The 19,198-nt window shown below is 45.3% G+C and overlaps 1 protein-coding gene across 1 annotated transcript in view; it reads right to left on the reverse strand.

Moving 5' to 3' along the window:
- Window positions 1-1,114: 1,114 nt before the first annotated feature.
- The window catches only part of VAV1 (vav guanine nucleotide exchange factor 1), an 89,818-nt gene continuing 71,734 nt past the window's right edge, over window positions 1,115-19,198 (reverse strand). Inside the window, exons 20-28 of the mRNA XM_089535511.1 lie at window positions 18,078-18,123; window positions 17,246-17,382; window positions 14,735-14,800; window positions 13,792-13,823; window positions 11,330-11,446; window positions 9,776-9,863; window positions 8,153-8,267; window positions 5,064-5,215; window positions 1,115-1,414 (exon numbers count right to left, since the gene is read on the reverse strand). Coding sequence (XP_089391637.1) covers window positions 1,361-1,414; window positions 5,064-5,215; window positions 8,153-8,267; window positions 9,776-9,863; window positions 11,330-11,446; window positions 13,792-13,823; window positions 14,735-14,800; window positions 17,246-17,382; window positions 18,078-18,123 — 807 coding nt within the window. The 3' untranslated portion in view covers window positions 1,115-1,360. The remainder of the gene's footprint in view (window positions 1,415-5,063; window positions 5,216-8,152; window positions 8,268-9,775; window positions 9,864-11,329; window positions 11,447-13,791; window positions 13,824-14,734; window positions 14,801-17,245; window positions 17,383-18,077; window positions 18,124-19,198) is intronic.

A 19,198-nucleotide genomic window follows, 5' to 3' on the forward strand; every position in this document is an offset into this window, starting at 1 on the left:
CCAGAATTCCATAGCATTGAGCCGTAGCAGTTAAAGTTGCGTCAAACTGGATTATTTCTGTAGCGTGAATGCAGCCAAAGAATTCAGGCTGCAAGCAAGGCAGAAGTTTTTCTGGATATACCAGATAAGGAGAAAGTTAAACTTCCAACCTAAAGATTAACTTTAAAGTCAAAGAATTGTGGCATTGGAAGGAACCTGAAAGGTCATGCAGTCCAAACTCCTGCCAATGCAAGAAATCCAACAGTGTTGACACCTAATAGATGCCCATTCAGCCTGTGCTTAAAAACATCTAACAAAGGAGAATCCAACACATTCCAAGTCACTCCAGTCTGTTGCAAAGAGTTGATACCCATCAGAAAGTTCTTTTTAAACATTAATTGAGATCTTTGGGTAGGAAGTAATTTAAGTATTGTAAGTGACCTTGGTAGGATAGTCTACATTGAAAGTTAATTTTCAAAATCATTAAGTAAATAAATGCAATGAATTAGTTTGGGTTTTATGCACTAGAGCAACAGGGAAAAATACTGCTCCATCAAATATATTTTTGAGAAACCCACTGGGTCACCTTGGGCAAGTCATACTCTCTCAGCCTCAGGGAAAGGCAATGGCAAACTTTGCTCTGAACAAACATTGCCAAGAAAACCAGTGAGAAATGACTTGAAGGCACACAACAACAACAAAATCATTGGCATTTTACATCAGAGGTGCAGGGCATCAGGATACCAGACTTGATGTCCTAAGGTGCATAGCTGGGTGAAATAGGCTCCAATTCAGCATGACAAAAGGAACTTATTATGGGAAGGTGTGGATTGGAAATGCTGCTGTATTGAACAGTATCTCCTTCAGGCTTTGGAAAAACTTTGAAACTACTGGTCTTAATTAGTTCAATAATGGTTCCTCTCAGGATGGCTATTCAAGATGAGAGACAGAGAAGAGTAAAAAGGAAATGTGAAGGTGCCTATCTCTGAGTCAGATCACAAGCCCATGTTGCCTAGTCATCTCTCCACCAATCTGAAGGAACCTCCACAGGGGTTCAAGTAAGGACACTGGGAGTCGAGCCTCAGACTTGTTTAAAACAACTTTTCATAGAGGAGTTTTATTTTGATCTCCCCAAGATTTTGTGCTTTGTCTTTTTGGTGAATTCATACTCAGGTTCTCCTTGTCCACCCACTTTATTTGACACAAAAACACACAGCGGAGAGGAATTGATGGGAGATGGAGCAGGGGGATGAAAGAGAGTTCATAAATAATTGTAGTTTTTCAACAGCGATGGCTCTTGGAAAGAGAGAGACTGATTCTGCTTATTGTTCCTGGATGCACTGCCAATGAATCCCTTAGCGTACCCATTCAAGTGGTACCCTCAGCAATACTCTGAGTAATCCTCCTCCACATAATTTGCTGGGAACCAACCAACCTGTGGAAGAGCACATTGAGACAAAGAATTACTAGAAATGCAGTAAACAAGGAAAATGCCATAAAATCCTACTAATCATTTTTTTCTGATACAGATGCAGTCTTGTGAACTATGAACTATTGGTAAATATTAGGGATTAACTATTCAATGATATTCCATCATCTAGACCAGGGCTGGAGAACTGTGGAATGGCAAGATGCCTCACTAGGCCTCCAGGTCTTGGAAGGTTGCATCCACCGCTGCACCCATTCCCACAAAAAAGGGTGCCACAAAATGGACCTGGGTGGTAGATGCAGCCCAAGTGCTGCATTTTGCATATCTCTGTTCTGGGCCCTAATGTTTGCAGCCACAACCTAATCTCATTCAATGTATTACTTTTTTAGCTGGAGTCAGCTAGCAATGATGACGTTTTGTGGATTGACAGAAATGAAAAGCAGTCCTTTGCCTATGGAGATTATCGCACTGCGTTCTGAGAACGTTCCTATCATCACGTGATGAGAACTTTCCTGGAACAGATATTACTGCATTAGTAAACTAGAACGTGATCAGACCGTGATCAGAACTGCATTTTACCGCACAGCGATTCCTGAAACCGTTCCGAGAACATATTCCACCAAGGCCGCCTCCGTCTCCTGATTGGCTGAAAGAATGACAGGCAGGGAGGCAGGAAAGCAAGCAGGCGAGCGACTGCAGTGAGGGAAGGGGGGGGTGTGAGAGAGAGAGGGGGGAAAGGAGGAGGGAGGGAAGGGAGGGAAGAAGGAGGGATCGGGAGAAAGAGAAATGAGGAGAGATGAGCCTTGCCAGTTACATCCCAAATCTCCTTTGCAAGGCTGGGAAGAAGGAGGAGCTCCATGCAGGTCTCTTCAAGCCGAAGAAAAGCAAGTTGCCAGGGAGGGGACTGGGCCAAGGGCAGAGCCCCGGCAGCCATAGCAGCTCTTTAAACCGGTTAGAAAAGAAGAGTCCTCTGCTGTCATCCCAATTCCCCATTTTGGCTGCTTGTCAGCCTTTTGCCTCCTGTGTGTGTGCGCATGTAATGTGTGCCTTCATAGAATCATAGAAACATAGAGTTGGAAGAGACCACAAGGGCCATCCAGTCCAACCCCATTCTGCCATGCAGGAAATCACAATCAAAGCATCCCCAACAGATGGCCACCCAGCCTCTGCTTAAAGACCTCCAAGGAAGGAGACTCCACTACACTCTGAGGAAAGAGTGTGTTCCACTGTCGAACAACCCTTACTCTCAGGAAGTTCCTCCTAATATTGAAGTGGGATCTCTTTTCCTGGAGCTTGCATCCATTGCTCCGGGTCCTAGTCTCTGGAGCAGCAGAAAACAAGCTTGCACCCTCATCAATGTGACATCCCTTCAAATATTTAAACAGGGCTATCATATCACCTCTTAATCTTCTCTTCTCCAGGCTAAACATCCCCAGCTCCCTAAGTCGTTCCTTGTAGGGCATGGTTTCCAGACCTTTCACCATTTTAGTCGCCCTCCTTTGGACACGCTCCTTTTTGAATTGTGGTGCCCAAAACTGGGCACAATATTCCAGGTGGGGCCTGTGAGCTTCCCTCCCCGCTTTAATTCTTGTCTGGCTCTTTGCTATGGAATTCTGGGAGTTGTTTGCTTGCTTTTGTGTGTTGCTCCAAACAGAGGAGCTTTTGTGGGTTCCTTCCTGGAGGGAAGGAGGAGAAGGTCCTGGGCATTCCTGCCATCCTTGCCTCCTGCAGGCTGCCAGCACAGGAGCCCCGCTGGACATGACACTAGAGGCCCCCCGCAGAAGCAGCCAGACCCTCTCCCTCTTGATCTCTGCTCTGGCCCCCCTGTTTCCCTCTCTCTTTCTCTCTCTTTCCCTTCTTTCCTCTTCTCTCACTTGTCCCAACTTTCCTCCCTTCCCTCCCTCCTTCTTTCCCCCCTCACACACACACAGCTTCCCTCACTGCAGTCGCTCGCCTGCCTGCCTCCCTCCCTGCCTGTCATTCTTTCAGCCAATCAGGAGACAGAGGAATGCGAGAACGGATTTGAGAACACATAAGAATACCGCACACACCTCTGTTGGAACGTTCTCATCCCGTTCCAGCTCTCTGGGAACACATTCATATCTGTACCCTCCTGGAACACATTTGGAACGCATTTAAGCGTTCTGAGAACCCGATTGGAACACATACTGTGCGGTATACTCAAATGCGTTCCGTTCTCATCACGTGATGAGAACGGTCTCAGAACGCAGTGCGATAAACTCCTATGTTTTCAATTCAGGAACAACACTACTGAGCAACATAAGAGTCTAAAGATTATGTAGTTCTTGTTATCTCCTAACTTTGATGGTATGTGTATTGTTTGTTTCATTCAAATCTCATTCTCTCAAAACCCTCCCACAACTGATTAATACATTCATGCAGTGTCAGAAGCAACAGGGATTTGAACCAGGCATTTCCTGGGTTCTGCATTGATGTCACACTACTGTAGAGTAAAGAAACAGTGGGCAGTATCTTCTTATTGGATCTGACCACAGTGCCAACTTTTATGGCTTGACATGGGTTCTACTGATTCTCCCTTTGCCATAAATAGACTAGGTTTCCCTGAATAATGCTTCATTTTACTCTGGCCTGCAATCTATATTCCATACTTTCTATTCTATGCTTCTTGGCTCCTTGGTTGGAACTATCTGGCTTCTAAACTTGGCTCTCCTTGACTGTTGTTTCCCCTCCTTCTAGTTATTGTGTTCTGACCATCATACCTGGCTGCAGCATCTCATCTCTTAGAATCCTGAATCCAGCATGGACATTGTCCTCTCCTTGGTCTTGTTTGACCTAATGAATGTTGTTGCTGGGCTGCTTAACCTATTACAGACCTTGGCTTGTGAGTGACTCTGCTTCAGTTCCAATCCTTCAGTAACCTTACTCCCGGGGTTGAATTCAGCTTTCCTTTCAATCCTGTTGGGACTCGTGCCATGCTTCCACGTCCTCAGTTGTCTATGAGCAACACTTGAACCACATTGGCATGGAACCTTCTCGTGGCAAGCCATTTTTGTGAATGGCTTCTCCCTACTATTTATTCAATTATATCTCACCTTCTCCCCAATAATGGGACTCAAAGTGGCTTACAAATTATTAAAATAAGTACAAATTCAAAATATAAAAACTGATTACACACACACACAATGTGTGTATAATGCATTTGTCCATTTTGAATTTGCACTGGTTTTAATCATTCGTAATAATTACTTTAAAAACTACCAAAATTTCATTGAAGACAGATTATAGAAATAAACAAAACAGCCCACATTGCAGCTCATAACAGTCAATTCCTGAGAATGTGGGATAGTAGAGTTTCCAATTGCCGGTCTTCACTATACAGGATTTGAGTAATTCTAACCATCTCAGCATGTAGTGTGAAAAAGTTACACATTCCTTTGCTTAAAATTATGTATGGAGCTCACACAAACGGCTCGCTGCATGCAGCTCCCTCTGCTGAGTTGTATTTGTCATATCATGCTACTATTGCAATAGCGCCTAGAATCAGAACAGCAGCATGATGATTCTTCTGGCCTCAAATCCTTTTATTTTGTGTGTTCATATCAGTTGCATTTCTGTCCAAAGCTAGCACATTCTTAAGAAGCAGCTTAGACATATATGGGTAAAAAATGCTCACCCGGCCATAGATTTCTCCTTTCCACCACCCTGGCTGCCCTTTCTTATTCAGAATCTTTATGATGTCTCCCTCTGTGAGGGACAGTTCGGTCCGGTCTCGTGCACAGAAATTGTAGCGAGCCTTAGCTGAACCAAAATACTTCAAGCTTTTCCCTGGCAAGAAATCAATGGGTATGTTAATCATGGACAAGAGGAAAGTGTGTTTGCATCACAGCCATGGAAATGCTCACAGGTTCTATCTTATCCTACCATGCCCTTGGCATTTTATGAAATAACAGCTGGAAGGCAACGGTCAAACACAATGTATAAAGTGAAAGCTGTCATAGAATCATAGAATCATAATTGGAAGAGACCACAAGAGCCACCCAGTCCAACCCCATTCTGCCATACAGGAATACACTGCAACCAAGTTTAAAATAGGTTGATACCTTTCCTGTGCTAAACTTACAATCATTCATCCTCTGGAGGGGCTTTTTATAATCCAAGAGATAAAAATCCACAGCCATACTAGTCTCCCTTGGCTGTTTATTAAAAGTGTGGGAATGTCACCATAACAACCAAAGCAAATGCATCATTGCTAATGACATTTCAAAAAGGCCCCAACTATTCCCAATTCAAAGAAACAAACATTCCCTCTCTTACAGCTATATTCCCCCTGCAGCTGGAGATTCTCTTCTTAGTAACTACAGTCACCAGGAGCCTATAATCAATAAGTGAAGGAGGGCTGATTTAAAACACACAAATGTGCAGAGAAGTAAGCATTACATGACTCGCACCTGATGCTATGCACAGACCAGAGGATCTCAGTGTTCCAGTTCCTGCTTATCTCTCATTAACTCAGATGAATGGGTTAAATCAGAGGCCAACTAGCTCTGTCTGACCATTGCTGTCTTACATGGAGAATAGCCAAGTGGATGTGTGAGGTCAAGTCTATGTGAGAGGAGGAAGGAAGGAAGGAAATAGAGGCAAATAAGGAGCCAGCATGTTGTAGTGGTTTGAGTGTTGGACTATGACTCTTGAGACCAGGGTTCAAATCCTGGTTCAGCCATGGAAACCCACTACGTTACCTTGGACAAGTCACATGCTCTTAGCCTCAGAGGAAGGCAAAAGCAACCCTCTTCTGAAGAAATCTTGCTAAGAAAGCCCCATGAGAGGTTCACTTTAGGGTTGCCATATATCAGAAACAACTTGAAGACACACAACAACAACAGAGGGGAGTGGGAGAGCAGCAAATAACAATGAGAAAGCTTTTTCAAGTAAAGATCGTTTTTTGCAAAAATGATGTTGTTATATAAAAAAACAACAATATTAAAATGTTATCATTACCCTCTAAGGACCCTTTCATAAAACACCATTACAGCACTATGATTTCACTTGAACTGCCCTGGCTGCGTCCTGTGGAATCCTGGGATTTCCTGGGAAGCACCATTGGAGCTCTCTGTCTGAGGATTCTGAATGCCTCTCACTGAACTGCAAACTCCGGGATTCTATTATATCTTTTCCATGCAACGATTCACTATGGAATCATAGTGAATAATAGTGTAGTGTGAAAAGGCCCTGAAACACAAGCCCTCATCAGACGTGTGTAGAACTGGGGTTTTTGCGCACTGGGTGGTTCGAATTCGCGTTATTTCGCAAAGAACCATCATACCTGCATTCGAATGGCCCAATCCGCACTCACGTGAATGCGCGAGCTGCCGAACTGAATGCGTACTGTCTCCTCTTTTTGGAGCGTGTTGGCCAGTGCGCTGAGTAAGGGGATTGGCGGATATCCGGATTGGGGCTCTGTTCGATCTCAGTGCGAATGGGTCTGGTATGAACGCCCAGTCCCGAACTCCGTCGCAAGATCCCCAGATTCCAATTTTTACTTCCGGTGGGTCTTTCCAGGGAAGCGGGGGGGGGGGGGGGGGCGGTTCCAGCGGCCTCCTCCTTCTCCTCCCGGCTTGAGAGGCATCCCTGGCTGCATCCCAGGCAGGGAACAGGCGCGGGGCCGCTAGAATCGCGGCGATCGCCACCGGTCCAGCCGCCTCCTCCTTCTCCTCCCGGCTTGAGAGGCAGCCTAGGCTGGCTCCCAAGCCGGGAGGAGGAGGAGGCGGCTGCTGGAACCGCGATTCCAGCGGCCCCCGCGCCTGTTCCCTGCCTGGGATGCAGCCAGGGATGCCTCTCAAGCCGGGAGGAGGAGGAGGAGGCTGCTGGAACCGCGATTCCAGCGGCCCCGCGCCTGTTCCCTGCCTGGGATGCAGCCCAGGCTGGATCCCAAGCCGGGAGAAGGAGGAGGAGGAAGCCGCTGGAATCACGGCGACCCCAAGAAAGGCCATCCAGTCCAACCTCCTTCTGCCATGCAGGAACTCTTAATCAAAGCATCCCCATTGACAGATGGCCATCCAGCCTCTTTGACAGCCGCTGGAACTGCTCCTCCCCGCCCCCCCAGAATACATACACACACACTCACACACACACACGCAGAACCGGGCATTGCTAATTTGTTGCAAGGAAAGGTCACGTTAAAACCAAGCAGGAATGTACAGAGGGAACAGTAACGGGCACGTTGTATCGCGATTGTTAATGTGCATGAGCTGGCTCTCCAGCTGTTTACCGGGCTGTCATGACGTGACCTCCCCTTTCACCCCGGAAGCGTTTAAGGTCACAACCCATGCAGGGCACCACTGAGCATGTGCGAGGCGGCCGATACGAATCGGCCAATCCGCATGTTGAGCTCCGGTGTAACGAAACATTCTGCACTGAATGCACTTCGCGCGGATGCGGATTGGCCAATTTGAATCCTGCCAATCCCAGGTATGATGGTTCTTTGCGAAATAACGCGAATTCGAACCACCCAGTGCGCAAGACCCCCAGTTCCACACTCATCTGATAAGGGCTACAGTAACGACATTGCAACTTATTCTGTCACTTTTAAAAAGTAATGAGATGACTTATAACATGTTACTTCCAACTTCCAGACTATGCCTAGATTATTGTCACAGCAATGTATCTAGCCTATTTTGCTTTTCTGGGAGACTTCTTGCTTATTATTGACATTGCATTTCCCCATAATCTTAAAATGGTAGAGATGTAGCCCAGATTACATACCAGATGGCCTAGCCACATTTTTCTTCTCTGGCTCTTTGAAAGCAAACTGGAGCACAGTATCAAGGGTCTTGAAACAATCCTTCAGGGAGTTCTCTTGATAATACTCCACCAGTTCCTGGAGAGAGAAAGGAGAACAGCTTCTTCACACATGCAGTATCATGAAACATGCAGAACATGACCACTGGGGGGGGAGGGAGGTGTGCTTGGAAAGATGTATCCAACCAATGCGGTTAAAAAGAAACACACAGAAGGCAAGGTAGATATTGAGAACTATTTAGCTCACAAATGGGACATAAGAGCAAAACTCTTAGGCCTGTTACAGACTGCCAAAATAAAGCTGCTTTGGGTCTCTTTGGAGGTATAATGTTTTAATGATGCATGCATCCTAAGAATCTGGAAGCTGCACCAAAGCTGCACTCCAGTGCTTAGGAATGGAGTGTGGCTTTGGCGCGACCTCCGGACTCTTAGGACCCATACTGAAGGAGGGTTATACAGTAAGCCCTCGCCATACGCGGGTTCACTATAGGTGGCTTTCAGCTTATGCTGAAGCAGCTCACCAAAAAGGAGATGGGGCTTGATCCTACATACTTTTTGCCTTACACAGTGTGTGTGTGTGTGTGTCCAGAATGGATCCACTGTGTAAGGCAAGGGCCCACTGTATTCACCAAGCAACACAGTTCACCAGTACTGTTTGTTCTTGTTTCTGATCACAGCTTCGAATTACAGTCAGCCCTTCTTATACACAGATTTTTAATACACGGATTCAAGCATACATGGTTTGAAAATGTTCAAAAAAAGTATAAATTTCAAATATCAAATCTTGATTTTCCATTTTTATAAGGGATACCATTTTGCTATGTCATTATATTTAATGGGACTTGAGCATCCATGGATTTTGTTATACACGGGGGATCTTGGAACCAAACCCCAGTGTATAACAAGGGTGCACTGTTTAGTGTCTAAATCAATGGAAGTAATAGTGCCACTATATTCTGCTCTGGTCAGTCCCCATCTGGACTATTGTGTCCAGTTCTGGGCACCACAATTCAAAAAGGATGTTGAGAAACTGGAGCATGTCCAAAGGAGGGTGACTAAAATGGTGAAGGGTCTGGAAACCATGCCCTATGAGGAACAACTTAGGAAGTTGGGGATGTTTAGCCTGGAGAAGAGAAGGTTAAGAGGAGATATGATAGCCCTGTTTAACTATTTGAAGGGATGTCATATTGAGGAGGGAACAAGCTTGTTTTCTGCTGCTCCAGAGAACAGGACACGGAGCAATGGATGCAAACTTCAGGAAAAGAGATTCCACCTCAACATTAGAATGAACTTCCTGACAGTCAGGGCTGTTTGACAGTGGAATGCACTCCTTCCTCGGAGTGTAGTGGAAACTCCTTCTTTAGAGGTCTTTAAACAGGGGCTGGATGGTCCTTCTGGTCTTTTCCAACTCTACGATTCTATGATTTTATAATCTTATGAGAGATCTCAATTCTTCCAAATCCAAAATCATTAAGCTTTCACCAAGCTTTCTCTCATTCCCCTCTTCCTGATTCCCTCTCTCAACTTGCATTTTTTTGTAAGTTGGTACAACACTTGTGAAAAGCACAGAAGGAAAAAGATGCTTACTATGAGTCCTTTGAAGGCTTTCTTTTCTGTGATGCGATACAAACTATCCTTGGTCTGGATTTTGATATGCTTGACTTCACTGTTGAACCTGGGGCACAAACATCCCCATAATTATTTGTTACATGTTGCTCATTTTAGCACAGAAATTGCTGTAGATTTACAGCCCTACTGAAAAACTGGCAGCTCTAATTAAAAACACAGAATTAAGCATTCAAACAGGCTAGGCACACACATTCAAACTGAGTACTAAGAAAGGCGATGGTACCATTTGAAACAAAGCAACTTTTCAACTGTGAAGGAAGAAACCAAGGCAGAGCTTTAGACTGGCAACCCTCAGACAATTAATATATGTCTTCATGTATTACTGTCATATTTTCAGCAAATAGATATCAAAATATATTTCAGACATGCATATTTACAAACATTCATATGTATAATGTCGTGTAGAGAAATGAATGTGCGATTGGGATATGGAAATCTTCCATTTTAAGCCACAAAACTCATGAGGTAACCTTGGGCCAGTTATCTTCTCTCAGCCTGATGTATTATAGGATTATTCTGTGGCTAAAGTGGGGAGGACAGCTACATGTCCCCACCTTGATCTCCTTGGAGATCATAAATCTCCTTTAAATCATAAATAATAAAACCATTTGAGCTGTGACTCATTTCCCAGTGAGAGAGGGGGAACTACTCAACTCACCTGTTTAGAAACAGCAAAGTTTCTAAACGGAGGAGCTGCGGAGTTGTAAAGTAGCTGTTTATTTAGTAAGAATCCAGCATATCTGTATATAGGAGATGGAAGCTGTACTTGCTTCTGATTCTCATCCTGGCAGTGACCTGGACAGGTGGTTGTATGAGTTGTCCCCTCTGCCTGAATTGATAGATATGTGGCTAGCAAGGTACTTTGCCATTGGCTCTGAAGTATTTCAGCTGCATTAGTGCACTGTCTCCTTTGCTTCTACGATCCACTGGTTCTATTGGTCCACCAAGCTTATTATACTGAGCCAACTTGGATCCCTTTCTGGGAGAAAGGGAGCATATAAATGAAATAAATAAATAAATAAATAAATAAATAAATAAATAAATAACTATATTTATTTACTCAGATCCATACAACTCTGACAGAGAAATGCCTTTCCCAACCATGCTGTTTCTTTTAACTCAAAGGACAAGAACTGAAGTTGACAATCTTCTGCATGCAAAGCATGCTGTATGCATTATTCACTAACATCCAAATAAATCTGTACCACTGAATCTAGCAAGAAGGACACTGCGTGTTTGTGTTGGTGCAGATTTATTTGGATGTTAGCGAATAATGCATACAGCATGCAGAAGATCGTCAGCTTGGGTTCTTGTTTGTGTTTGTGTGTGTATGTGAAAAGAGAGAGAGAGTGTGTGTGTACTCCCTTCTATCCACATCAACTCTACCACATTTAAATGCTTCTTTCTTTTGTCTTTCATTCATTATACCAAAGATAGATATCCCCCAGAAGCTTCTCCTTCAACCTGGCTTGCTAGTGTGAAAAGTTTTTCTGGAGTTATAAAAAGGATTACTTGATGCTGATGGCAAATTCTGTTGCATCCTTGATTCTCTGCCGCACCAGGTAAGTCCCATCTGAACGACTGGAAAGGGTTTGTTCTGCTTCTGCCCGCTCCATGGGCCCTGCGTACCTGTGTGAGAGTATAAATCTACATTTATTTCATTCTAGCACACAAGAATATGTAATTTCAAAATTTTTCTCCCCACGAGGAGAGATGGCAAGAGTTTGTGTACATTTTAAAATTACTTTTCTTGTTTTGTGTGGGTTTATTTGGAAGAAAAGCTGATTGTGCATAAAACTTGGAGAAAAAGTATACTTTGTGCAAAGCACAGTGTTTTCCACACAAAAAACATTGTATGGGTGTTTCGTACAAAAGTATGTTTTTTGTCTGATTTTTTAAAAGCACCCCCTCAAATGGTATCTGGTCAGTGTGTTGAGACACTCTTTCTAGTTGAGGGCAAGGAAGTGTGTTGATTTTATATTTCAATTTATACCTGAGCAAGAAGGGGGTGTTTATTAATTGTAATTCATCATTCAGCCGCTGGGTGTCTCTATACTCCAGGGGTCGGCAACCTCCAGCCCATGGGCTGGATCCGGCCCGCGGGCGCCTTTCTGCCGGCCCCCGGTCCCTCCCGCCGCTGAAATTGCCACTGATTTTGGCGGCTTCGGCCACCATTTTGTCCTTCAAAATGGCAGCAAAATCTCTCGCGACCAAAAAGGTTGCGTGAGATTTCGCTGCCATTTTGAAGGGCAAAATGGCAGCGCCCATTAAGAGGCCCGCTGCGGCCTCCGGAGCCCTGAAACCGGGCTCCAGCAGCCACAACGGGCCTCTGGGAGGCCCATTGCCATCACTGGGGCCCTCCAGGAGGGCTCCGAAGGCAGCAGCGGGCCCCTGGGAAGCCAGTTGCCGTCGCTGGGGCCCTCCAGGAGGGCTCCTGTGACGGCAGCGGGCCCCTGGGAGGCCAGTTGCCATCGCTGGGGCCCTCCAGGAGGGCTCCAATGGCGGCAGCGGGCCCCTGGGAGGCTCATTGCCGTCACTGGGGCCCTCCAGGAGGGCTTCTGCGACGGCAGCGGGCCTCCCAGAGGCCCGTTGCCTTCGCCGGGGTCCTCCAGGAGGGCTCCGACGGCGGCAGCGGGCCCCTGGGAGGCTCGTTGCCGTCGCTGGGGCCATCCAGGAGGGCTCCTGCGACGGCAGCGGGCCTCCCAGAGGCCCGTTGCCTTCGCCGGGGTCCTCCAGGAGGGCTCCAACGGCAGCAGCGGGCCCCTGGGAGGCTCGTTGCCGTCGCTGGGGCCCTCCAGGAGGGCTCCTGCGATAGCAGCGGGCCTCCCAGAGGCCCGTTGCCTTCGCTGGGGTCCTCCAGGAGGGTTCCGGCGGCGGCAGCGGGCCCCTGGGAGGCCAGTTGCCATCGCAGCGGCCCTCCAGGAGGGCTCCGATGGCGGCAGCGGGGCCCTGGCGTCAGGGGCCAGCAAAGACGGGGAGGCCTCCAGCGCTGGCGGTCCCCGCCGGCTCTTTCCTGGCCTCTGACAGGGCCTGGGGCCCTGTCAGGGGCCAGCAAAGAGGAGGTGGCCTGGCCCCTGGGGGTGGAAGCTCCACCCCCAGGGGGTGGAAGCTCCACCCCCAGCACGCGGCCCTGTCCCTGAAGGGTGGAAGCTCCACCCCCCGGCTTTGGCCCCCCAGTTGTCTGAGGGACACCAACCCGGCCCCCGGCTCAAAAAGGTTGCCTACCCCTGCTATACTCCATAGTATTTACAGTATGACTACCCTAAGTGACTAGACATGGATGAAATATTGTTTCAGTGTGAATTTGCACACCCAGAACTTAAAAACAAATTAGAAAACAAATATTTAGATCCCGCCCTAGTATATACTTTTGTACCATTTGTGATGCAGTTTGCAAGAAAAATAAACAAATACAATTTTGTATTTTTCTGTAACGTAAGAGTAATGCACACATCTTGAAAATGTCCATAAAAATGCTGTTTTCCAGTGGGGGAAAAGCGCTTAAGGAAATGTATACATTTGAAAATGTGCTAACAAAACATATCAGCATTTTTAAAAATGCGTACAAAAATGCATATTTCTAACTATGTCTTCAAAAGTACACACAAAGTTTTGTGCAAGTACGATAGCAATCTGCAATCTGATGCTAAAATGAGACAGAATGAGCATAACAGTGGAAAGATTAGTTTTTCTCAGCCTGACGATAGCTTGAAGCAAAGTTGAGTGTGTGTGTCTGATCTTTATTCAAAACACTTATATTCTTATAAAGGAACTTAATTAATGGCTAATCTTCCACAAAAGTTTACTACAACAGTTTGGTGTTATAACATTGAACTTGAGACATGGGAGTTTGAAGAAAGCCTTTAAAGCAAAGAGACAGTATGAGAAAGCCCTATAACAAACGCTTAGGAAAACCAGACACATTAACTACAAATAAAAACATTGAAATTGTTTAATTCTGTGGCATTACATACCAGAGATAAACCAATAGATCTGGAGGAGGAGTCTGGGAGAGAAAAGAGAATATTTATTTTCATTTGGCATAAACTTTTATTTCCTGCAGAAAGTCCTTTTTTCAGAATCGTCCAGGGGAATCCACCCTTCACTGACTAGGTAGACAGTAGTGACATATTAAGCCCTCCAGTCACAGAATGATGTGGAAAGTTAGACTATTTAAATCTAAAGGCATAATCTTTTTCCAGTCTTTGGCATAAACCTCAAGCTGGATTTTCTTCCACTTTACCAAATACAGAGTATAGCATGAGCTTGCAAGATCCTTTCTTTGAGATCTAAGCAAGAAGGCTTTATCTCTTATCCATCCATAAAATTATCAAGGGCAACTTACTGCACAGCATGATGCAAATACATCATTTAGGACACAGGTTGTCAACATAAAGGCCATAGGGCGTCTACACCATTTTGTGGCATTGCAGCCAAAATTGCATTGCCAAAAACAGCAGTGCCACACAGCCCTGATAAAACCCTACTGCAACATTTATTTAACTGGGCTTTTAATTTTTCTTACTTTGGATAATCCCTTGCCAACATCCTACTCTATCTCTGAGAAACTTTATTTTCTTTCTGTTCTTCTTCCTGCTTCTCTAGACAAGGTGCAGATGGTTGCTTTACCAGTTCACACAATTATAGAATTCTGGCCACAGCTGCACTGGTGACAGCAAATTCAGTGGCAGCCCCCCAAACCCAGTAGCTGTTAGCAGCAATGAGCTGTCCATGGGTTACAGGAGATCCAGTGCATCCTTCTGATCCAGGGGATCTATGGAGATCTGTGTGATTAACCAACACACTGTGTGATTATCCAAGCCTCAGGAAAGCATACCACTAGTTTTAGGCATCCTCTGATTAATCAAAGCACAAAGAAATAAATCCCACCACTATCATCAGAGAAGTGTTACTCACAGAGACATAAGGCTTCACTTTCTTGCAAGGAAACCAGCCAACCTCGTTGGTAGATGTGTTCCTTCCCTACAATCCAAGGCATAAAGAAATGGTCACATCAGATAGAATGGTCACAGGACTGATTCCAGTGTAACGCAGCATCTTATTTATGAAACAGAGTATGACTCTCCCAGAAATGGCCAACTATGGCTCTATAGATCAATGAATCAATGGGGCCAAAATGAGCTTTTAGCAAATGCAAATAGCAACTGCAAAGGGGACTACCCTGGGGACTATGGCATTCTCAGAGGATTACCCTCCCTTATTCTAAATCTATCACAATTACAGATCAAGGTTCCTGAAAACATTGCTTAGTTTATAACAACAACAACAAGAACATTATATTCTAATCTGAATATAATCATTTTTCAGTGTTCAGGGGTGGAAGGGCTTTGAAAATCTGGCTGAGGTGTTCTGGTGCCAAAGTGGGAAATGGACGGATGAGCTGGGATTGTTGGCAGGACAGGGAGCAAAGAAAAGGGGAGGAGGCAGTGGTGTCACCAGGTTTGGTGATACCTGGTGTAGGGGGGCTGTTAAGGGGGGGTAGTGGCCTGCCCTGCCCCTCCACCTCAGATTCCTCCCTGGGAAGGAAGATGGGCAGCAATGAAGGCACAAGGGGTGTACTCACCCCTCCACAGCTCTCACCGTCATCTCAGATCCCTCCCTGGGAAGGAATCCAGGTAGCAACAAAGGCACAAGAGGTGCACTCACCCCTTCACAGTCCTTGCCATGGCCTCAAATCCCTTCCTGGGAAGAGAGCTGGATGGCAGCAAAGCCATGAGGGGTGTGCTCACCCCTTCGCCATAGCAGGAAAAGGACCTGACCAGGGTGTCACCTGGTATGGTCTGCACCCCCTGCACCTTCCAAATGACACCATTGGGAGGAGGAGAACGTATGAGTAAGGAGGTAAAGCTGGGTAAGCAACAGCTACAAAATTGTGAATCATCAAATTCACAAGAAAGAACAACATGAACATGGAGGGCAAGCTGTTTGGTCCTCAGAAACAATTTTAACGGAGCTTCTGCCTCTTTATTTTGTGAAAAGACAGATTGGTTTGCACTACAATATTTTTTTAAAGGGAAAAAAACCTAAGGGTGACAGGGAAACTATTCCAGTGGATTATCTTATATTGGAGCAACGGTATATTATATGATAATTTTGTCATAGTCTCATTCACTCCACAGAATAATTCACAAGCTGCTGCCAATACATAAAAGAAAAGGCTAGGTTGCCAGCCAGTCTGCCAGCCCTTGGATAATGTCACACTGTGAGCGGAGGTAAGATACTATGCCTGGGCATTCCAGTTCCACCCTGAAATTTCAAATTTAGCACTCTTAAGAGCCATTGGAGGAGTATGCCTTTTGCCAGTGTTCTTTTAAAAAGAGACAAACATCTTTATGGAGTCCTTTGTCTATTTCTAGGGAAATGTTAGGCAGAACATTGCAGAAATGCCAAATTTTCCCCTAGAAATTGGCAAAGGACTCCAAATAACCTGTTGCATGGGCCTTAAACATTGTTCCAATGGGATTACTGTTGATCACTTGCCATCAAAGAATAGAGGGCTGATTGCTTTCTAGTAGTTGTTGTCTTGTTGTTGTTATTGTGTGCCTTCAAGTCATTTCTGACTCATGAAGATCCTGAGACAAACCTATCATGGCAAATTTTTCTTGGCAAATTTCATCAAAGGGAGTTTGTCACTGCCATCCTTTGAGGCTGAGAGAGCGTTACTTGCCCAAGGTCACCCAGTGAGTTTACATGGCCAAGCCAGGATTTGAATCCTGGTTTAGAGGAAAGGACATTATGAGGCCCTTAACAGTGCTAAACCTCTAGAGGAAGGGACCCCTGTAGGGTTGCCATAATTGTCCACTAAAACCCAGGACACAATGTAGGACAAATTCTAGACCAAACTGTATGACAACTGCAGGACAAAACTCAGCCCAAAATGTAGGACATTTAAGGCCCTCCATTTTTCTTAAATGCCCTATATTTTGGGCTGAGTTTTGTCCTGCAGTTGTCCTACAGTTTGGTCTTGATTTTGTTCCACATTTTGTTCCGGGTTTTAGTGGACAATTATGGCAACCCTAGCGGTGTAAAAGTGATAGCCAAATGGGGTGCATCCTCTGCCCATGTAACCTCTGATACTCAGCAATACCTCAACCTGCACTTCATGTAATTAATGTCATGTAAAGGTGCAGATCTACTTTCATGATGTGTCAATTGGGCTGTATGAAATAAATATTTTGGGTTGCAAGAATGAAGTTTTGTCTCCCATTTTATTTTATTTTCAGGGGGATAAGACCCCTGGGTTAGCTATCAGAAGTCTGAGAAGCACTGCTTTATATACTCTATTCCAGTTGAACATCCACAATGAAAGCACACACAGCCTGTTCATCATTCAAGATATAGCATCATCTGCATGACCTGATGCCACTCCACAAGTCAAAGGCTAATCCTGGGCAGCATGACACCAACCTGCCACCACAGCTGCTCTGCTTCAGCTTTGCTTAGCTCCACAATATCCCCCACACTGAGTCTCAGTGGCGGACCAAATGCCACAGGTGGTGGAGGAAGACCATAATATTCTTGGCACACTTCCAACTTGGGCAGCCCTGAAAAGCAAAAAAGAGTTGCTGAGACTGAGATGAACTAGGTCCTTGCTTATCCTGAATGCATAGTATAAAGTCAAACTTCCTAAATAATTAGGAACCGTAAGCAGATGTTGAAAGTGGCAGACTTATTGTGTCTTGATCACACTGTGCTATGGACAAGAGATGGGCAATATTCTACATACGAGGAGTTGTACTGACCTTCCTAGATAACCTGCTGCTGGCTCTGGAAAGCTATTGCCAGCCTCCCTCCATCAGAAATGGTGGCAGCTCTACCTGAAGGCTATTGATCTGATGGAAGGATGAGAAGAAGCTTGCCTGAATTTGGCCTTCAGTCTCCCATTTCAGTTTCAAGAACTGAGAGCTACCATTCAGTCAGCAAAACAAGGAGAGATGCCACCAATGGGGTGAACAATAGAGACAATGACAGAGCAGGAACCTTATTTTCCTTTTCAAAGACAAAAGCTAAGCCATAGCAAGGAGGTTTGGGAACATATCTTAAAATGGCTCCATGCTGTAGCTGACAGATCTGCATGAAGAACATGTGCTCATTACCTGGCTCTCTTTTCTAAGTTTATTCATTTTCTACTAGGAGTTCCCATGACTCTTGGCCCCTTTTGCCCATGGCATTCAGAAGCCACCTGTCACCATCATCATCATCCTGGAAATCTAATAGTAAGGTACCAGCTGCAACTCACCCAGATCCATTTTCTCTCTCTCTGCTGAATGTCGATTTGATTTGTTCTGTATAGAAAACACAGAGAATTTGATTCGGATAACAGGAATAGGGTAAGAGGCAAAAGGAACTACAGGAAAAGATATCCCACCTAAACAGTAGGAAGAGGAAGACCTTCCTGACAGTAAGAGCTGTTTTGTTACCCATGCTGCTCCATATAAATTTTGGTATAAATGATAACCCTTAATGACCCCTAGATGAACTCTAGTGGCCTGTCCACCATTGCCAGCAAGGCATGAGGACATGCACACACACCCCTGAGGGGCACCCACATAATCATATCTGGGGAAGTCGCATAAGAGGATTATCATAGGACCAGGAAGAGCAAATATTTGCCTTGCCTGAGGCTCTTCCCCCTCCTTGAGTCTGTTGTCCGAGCAGCTTAAGACCACTAAGACAATCAGACAGGGACATCCAGGTGAAAAGAAAGTAATTAAACACCTTTGTTCTCACCATCAAGCACCTTTGCCAGAAGCAAGATTTTGCCTATAAATACTCCCAGATTTGCCTGTTCGCTGGGCCAGTCTGGATTTCAGGGGGAAGCTCTGTCCCCTTGAATCCTGGCTCCTGGCCAGTCATTCCATGGCTGAGCCTCATGCCATCCTCATCATATTCCATTTGGATTCCTGGAGGGAGTCTACATTCTGGTACGTATCACCCCAATGATGCCTAAAATCCTATTCCATGCTAACCTATGCTTTTCCTGAGCCTTGTATATGTGTGTGTATGCTAGTGAATCGTATGTGTTTTTCCCCTTATAAATAAATTGGTTATTAATTCTAGAAGTCTGTCTCAGCTCCATTTAGTGGGATCCCCTGGTCTACTCCGTATACATATCGGGAGACGATTCTGCAAGGGCCGTTGTAGCAGGCCCTCCTCTTGCAATTTGAGCTAAACTACAATAACAAAATTCCCCTGAACGGACCCTTGGCTACAGTTTGATAGTAGACTAGGCTAACTCAGTGTGTGGTAGAGTCTCTTTCTTTGGAGGTTCCTAAACAAGCTGGATGGCCATCTGTTGGGAGTGCTTTGATGATGTCTTCTTGCATGGCAAAGAACTGGACTGGATGGCCCTTATTGTCT

Source organism: Sceloporus occidentalis, unplaced genomic scaffold (assembly GCF_023333645.1).
Source record: "Sceloporus occidentalis isolate IW3139 unplaced genomic scaffold, rSceOcc1.0.p SCAF_1, whole genome shotgun sequence".
NCBI classification, from domain to species: Eukaryota; Metazoa; Chordata; class Lepidosauria; order Squamata; family Phrynosomatidae; genus Sceloporus; species Sceloporus occidentalis.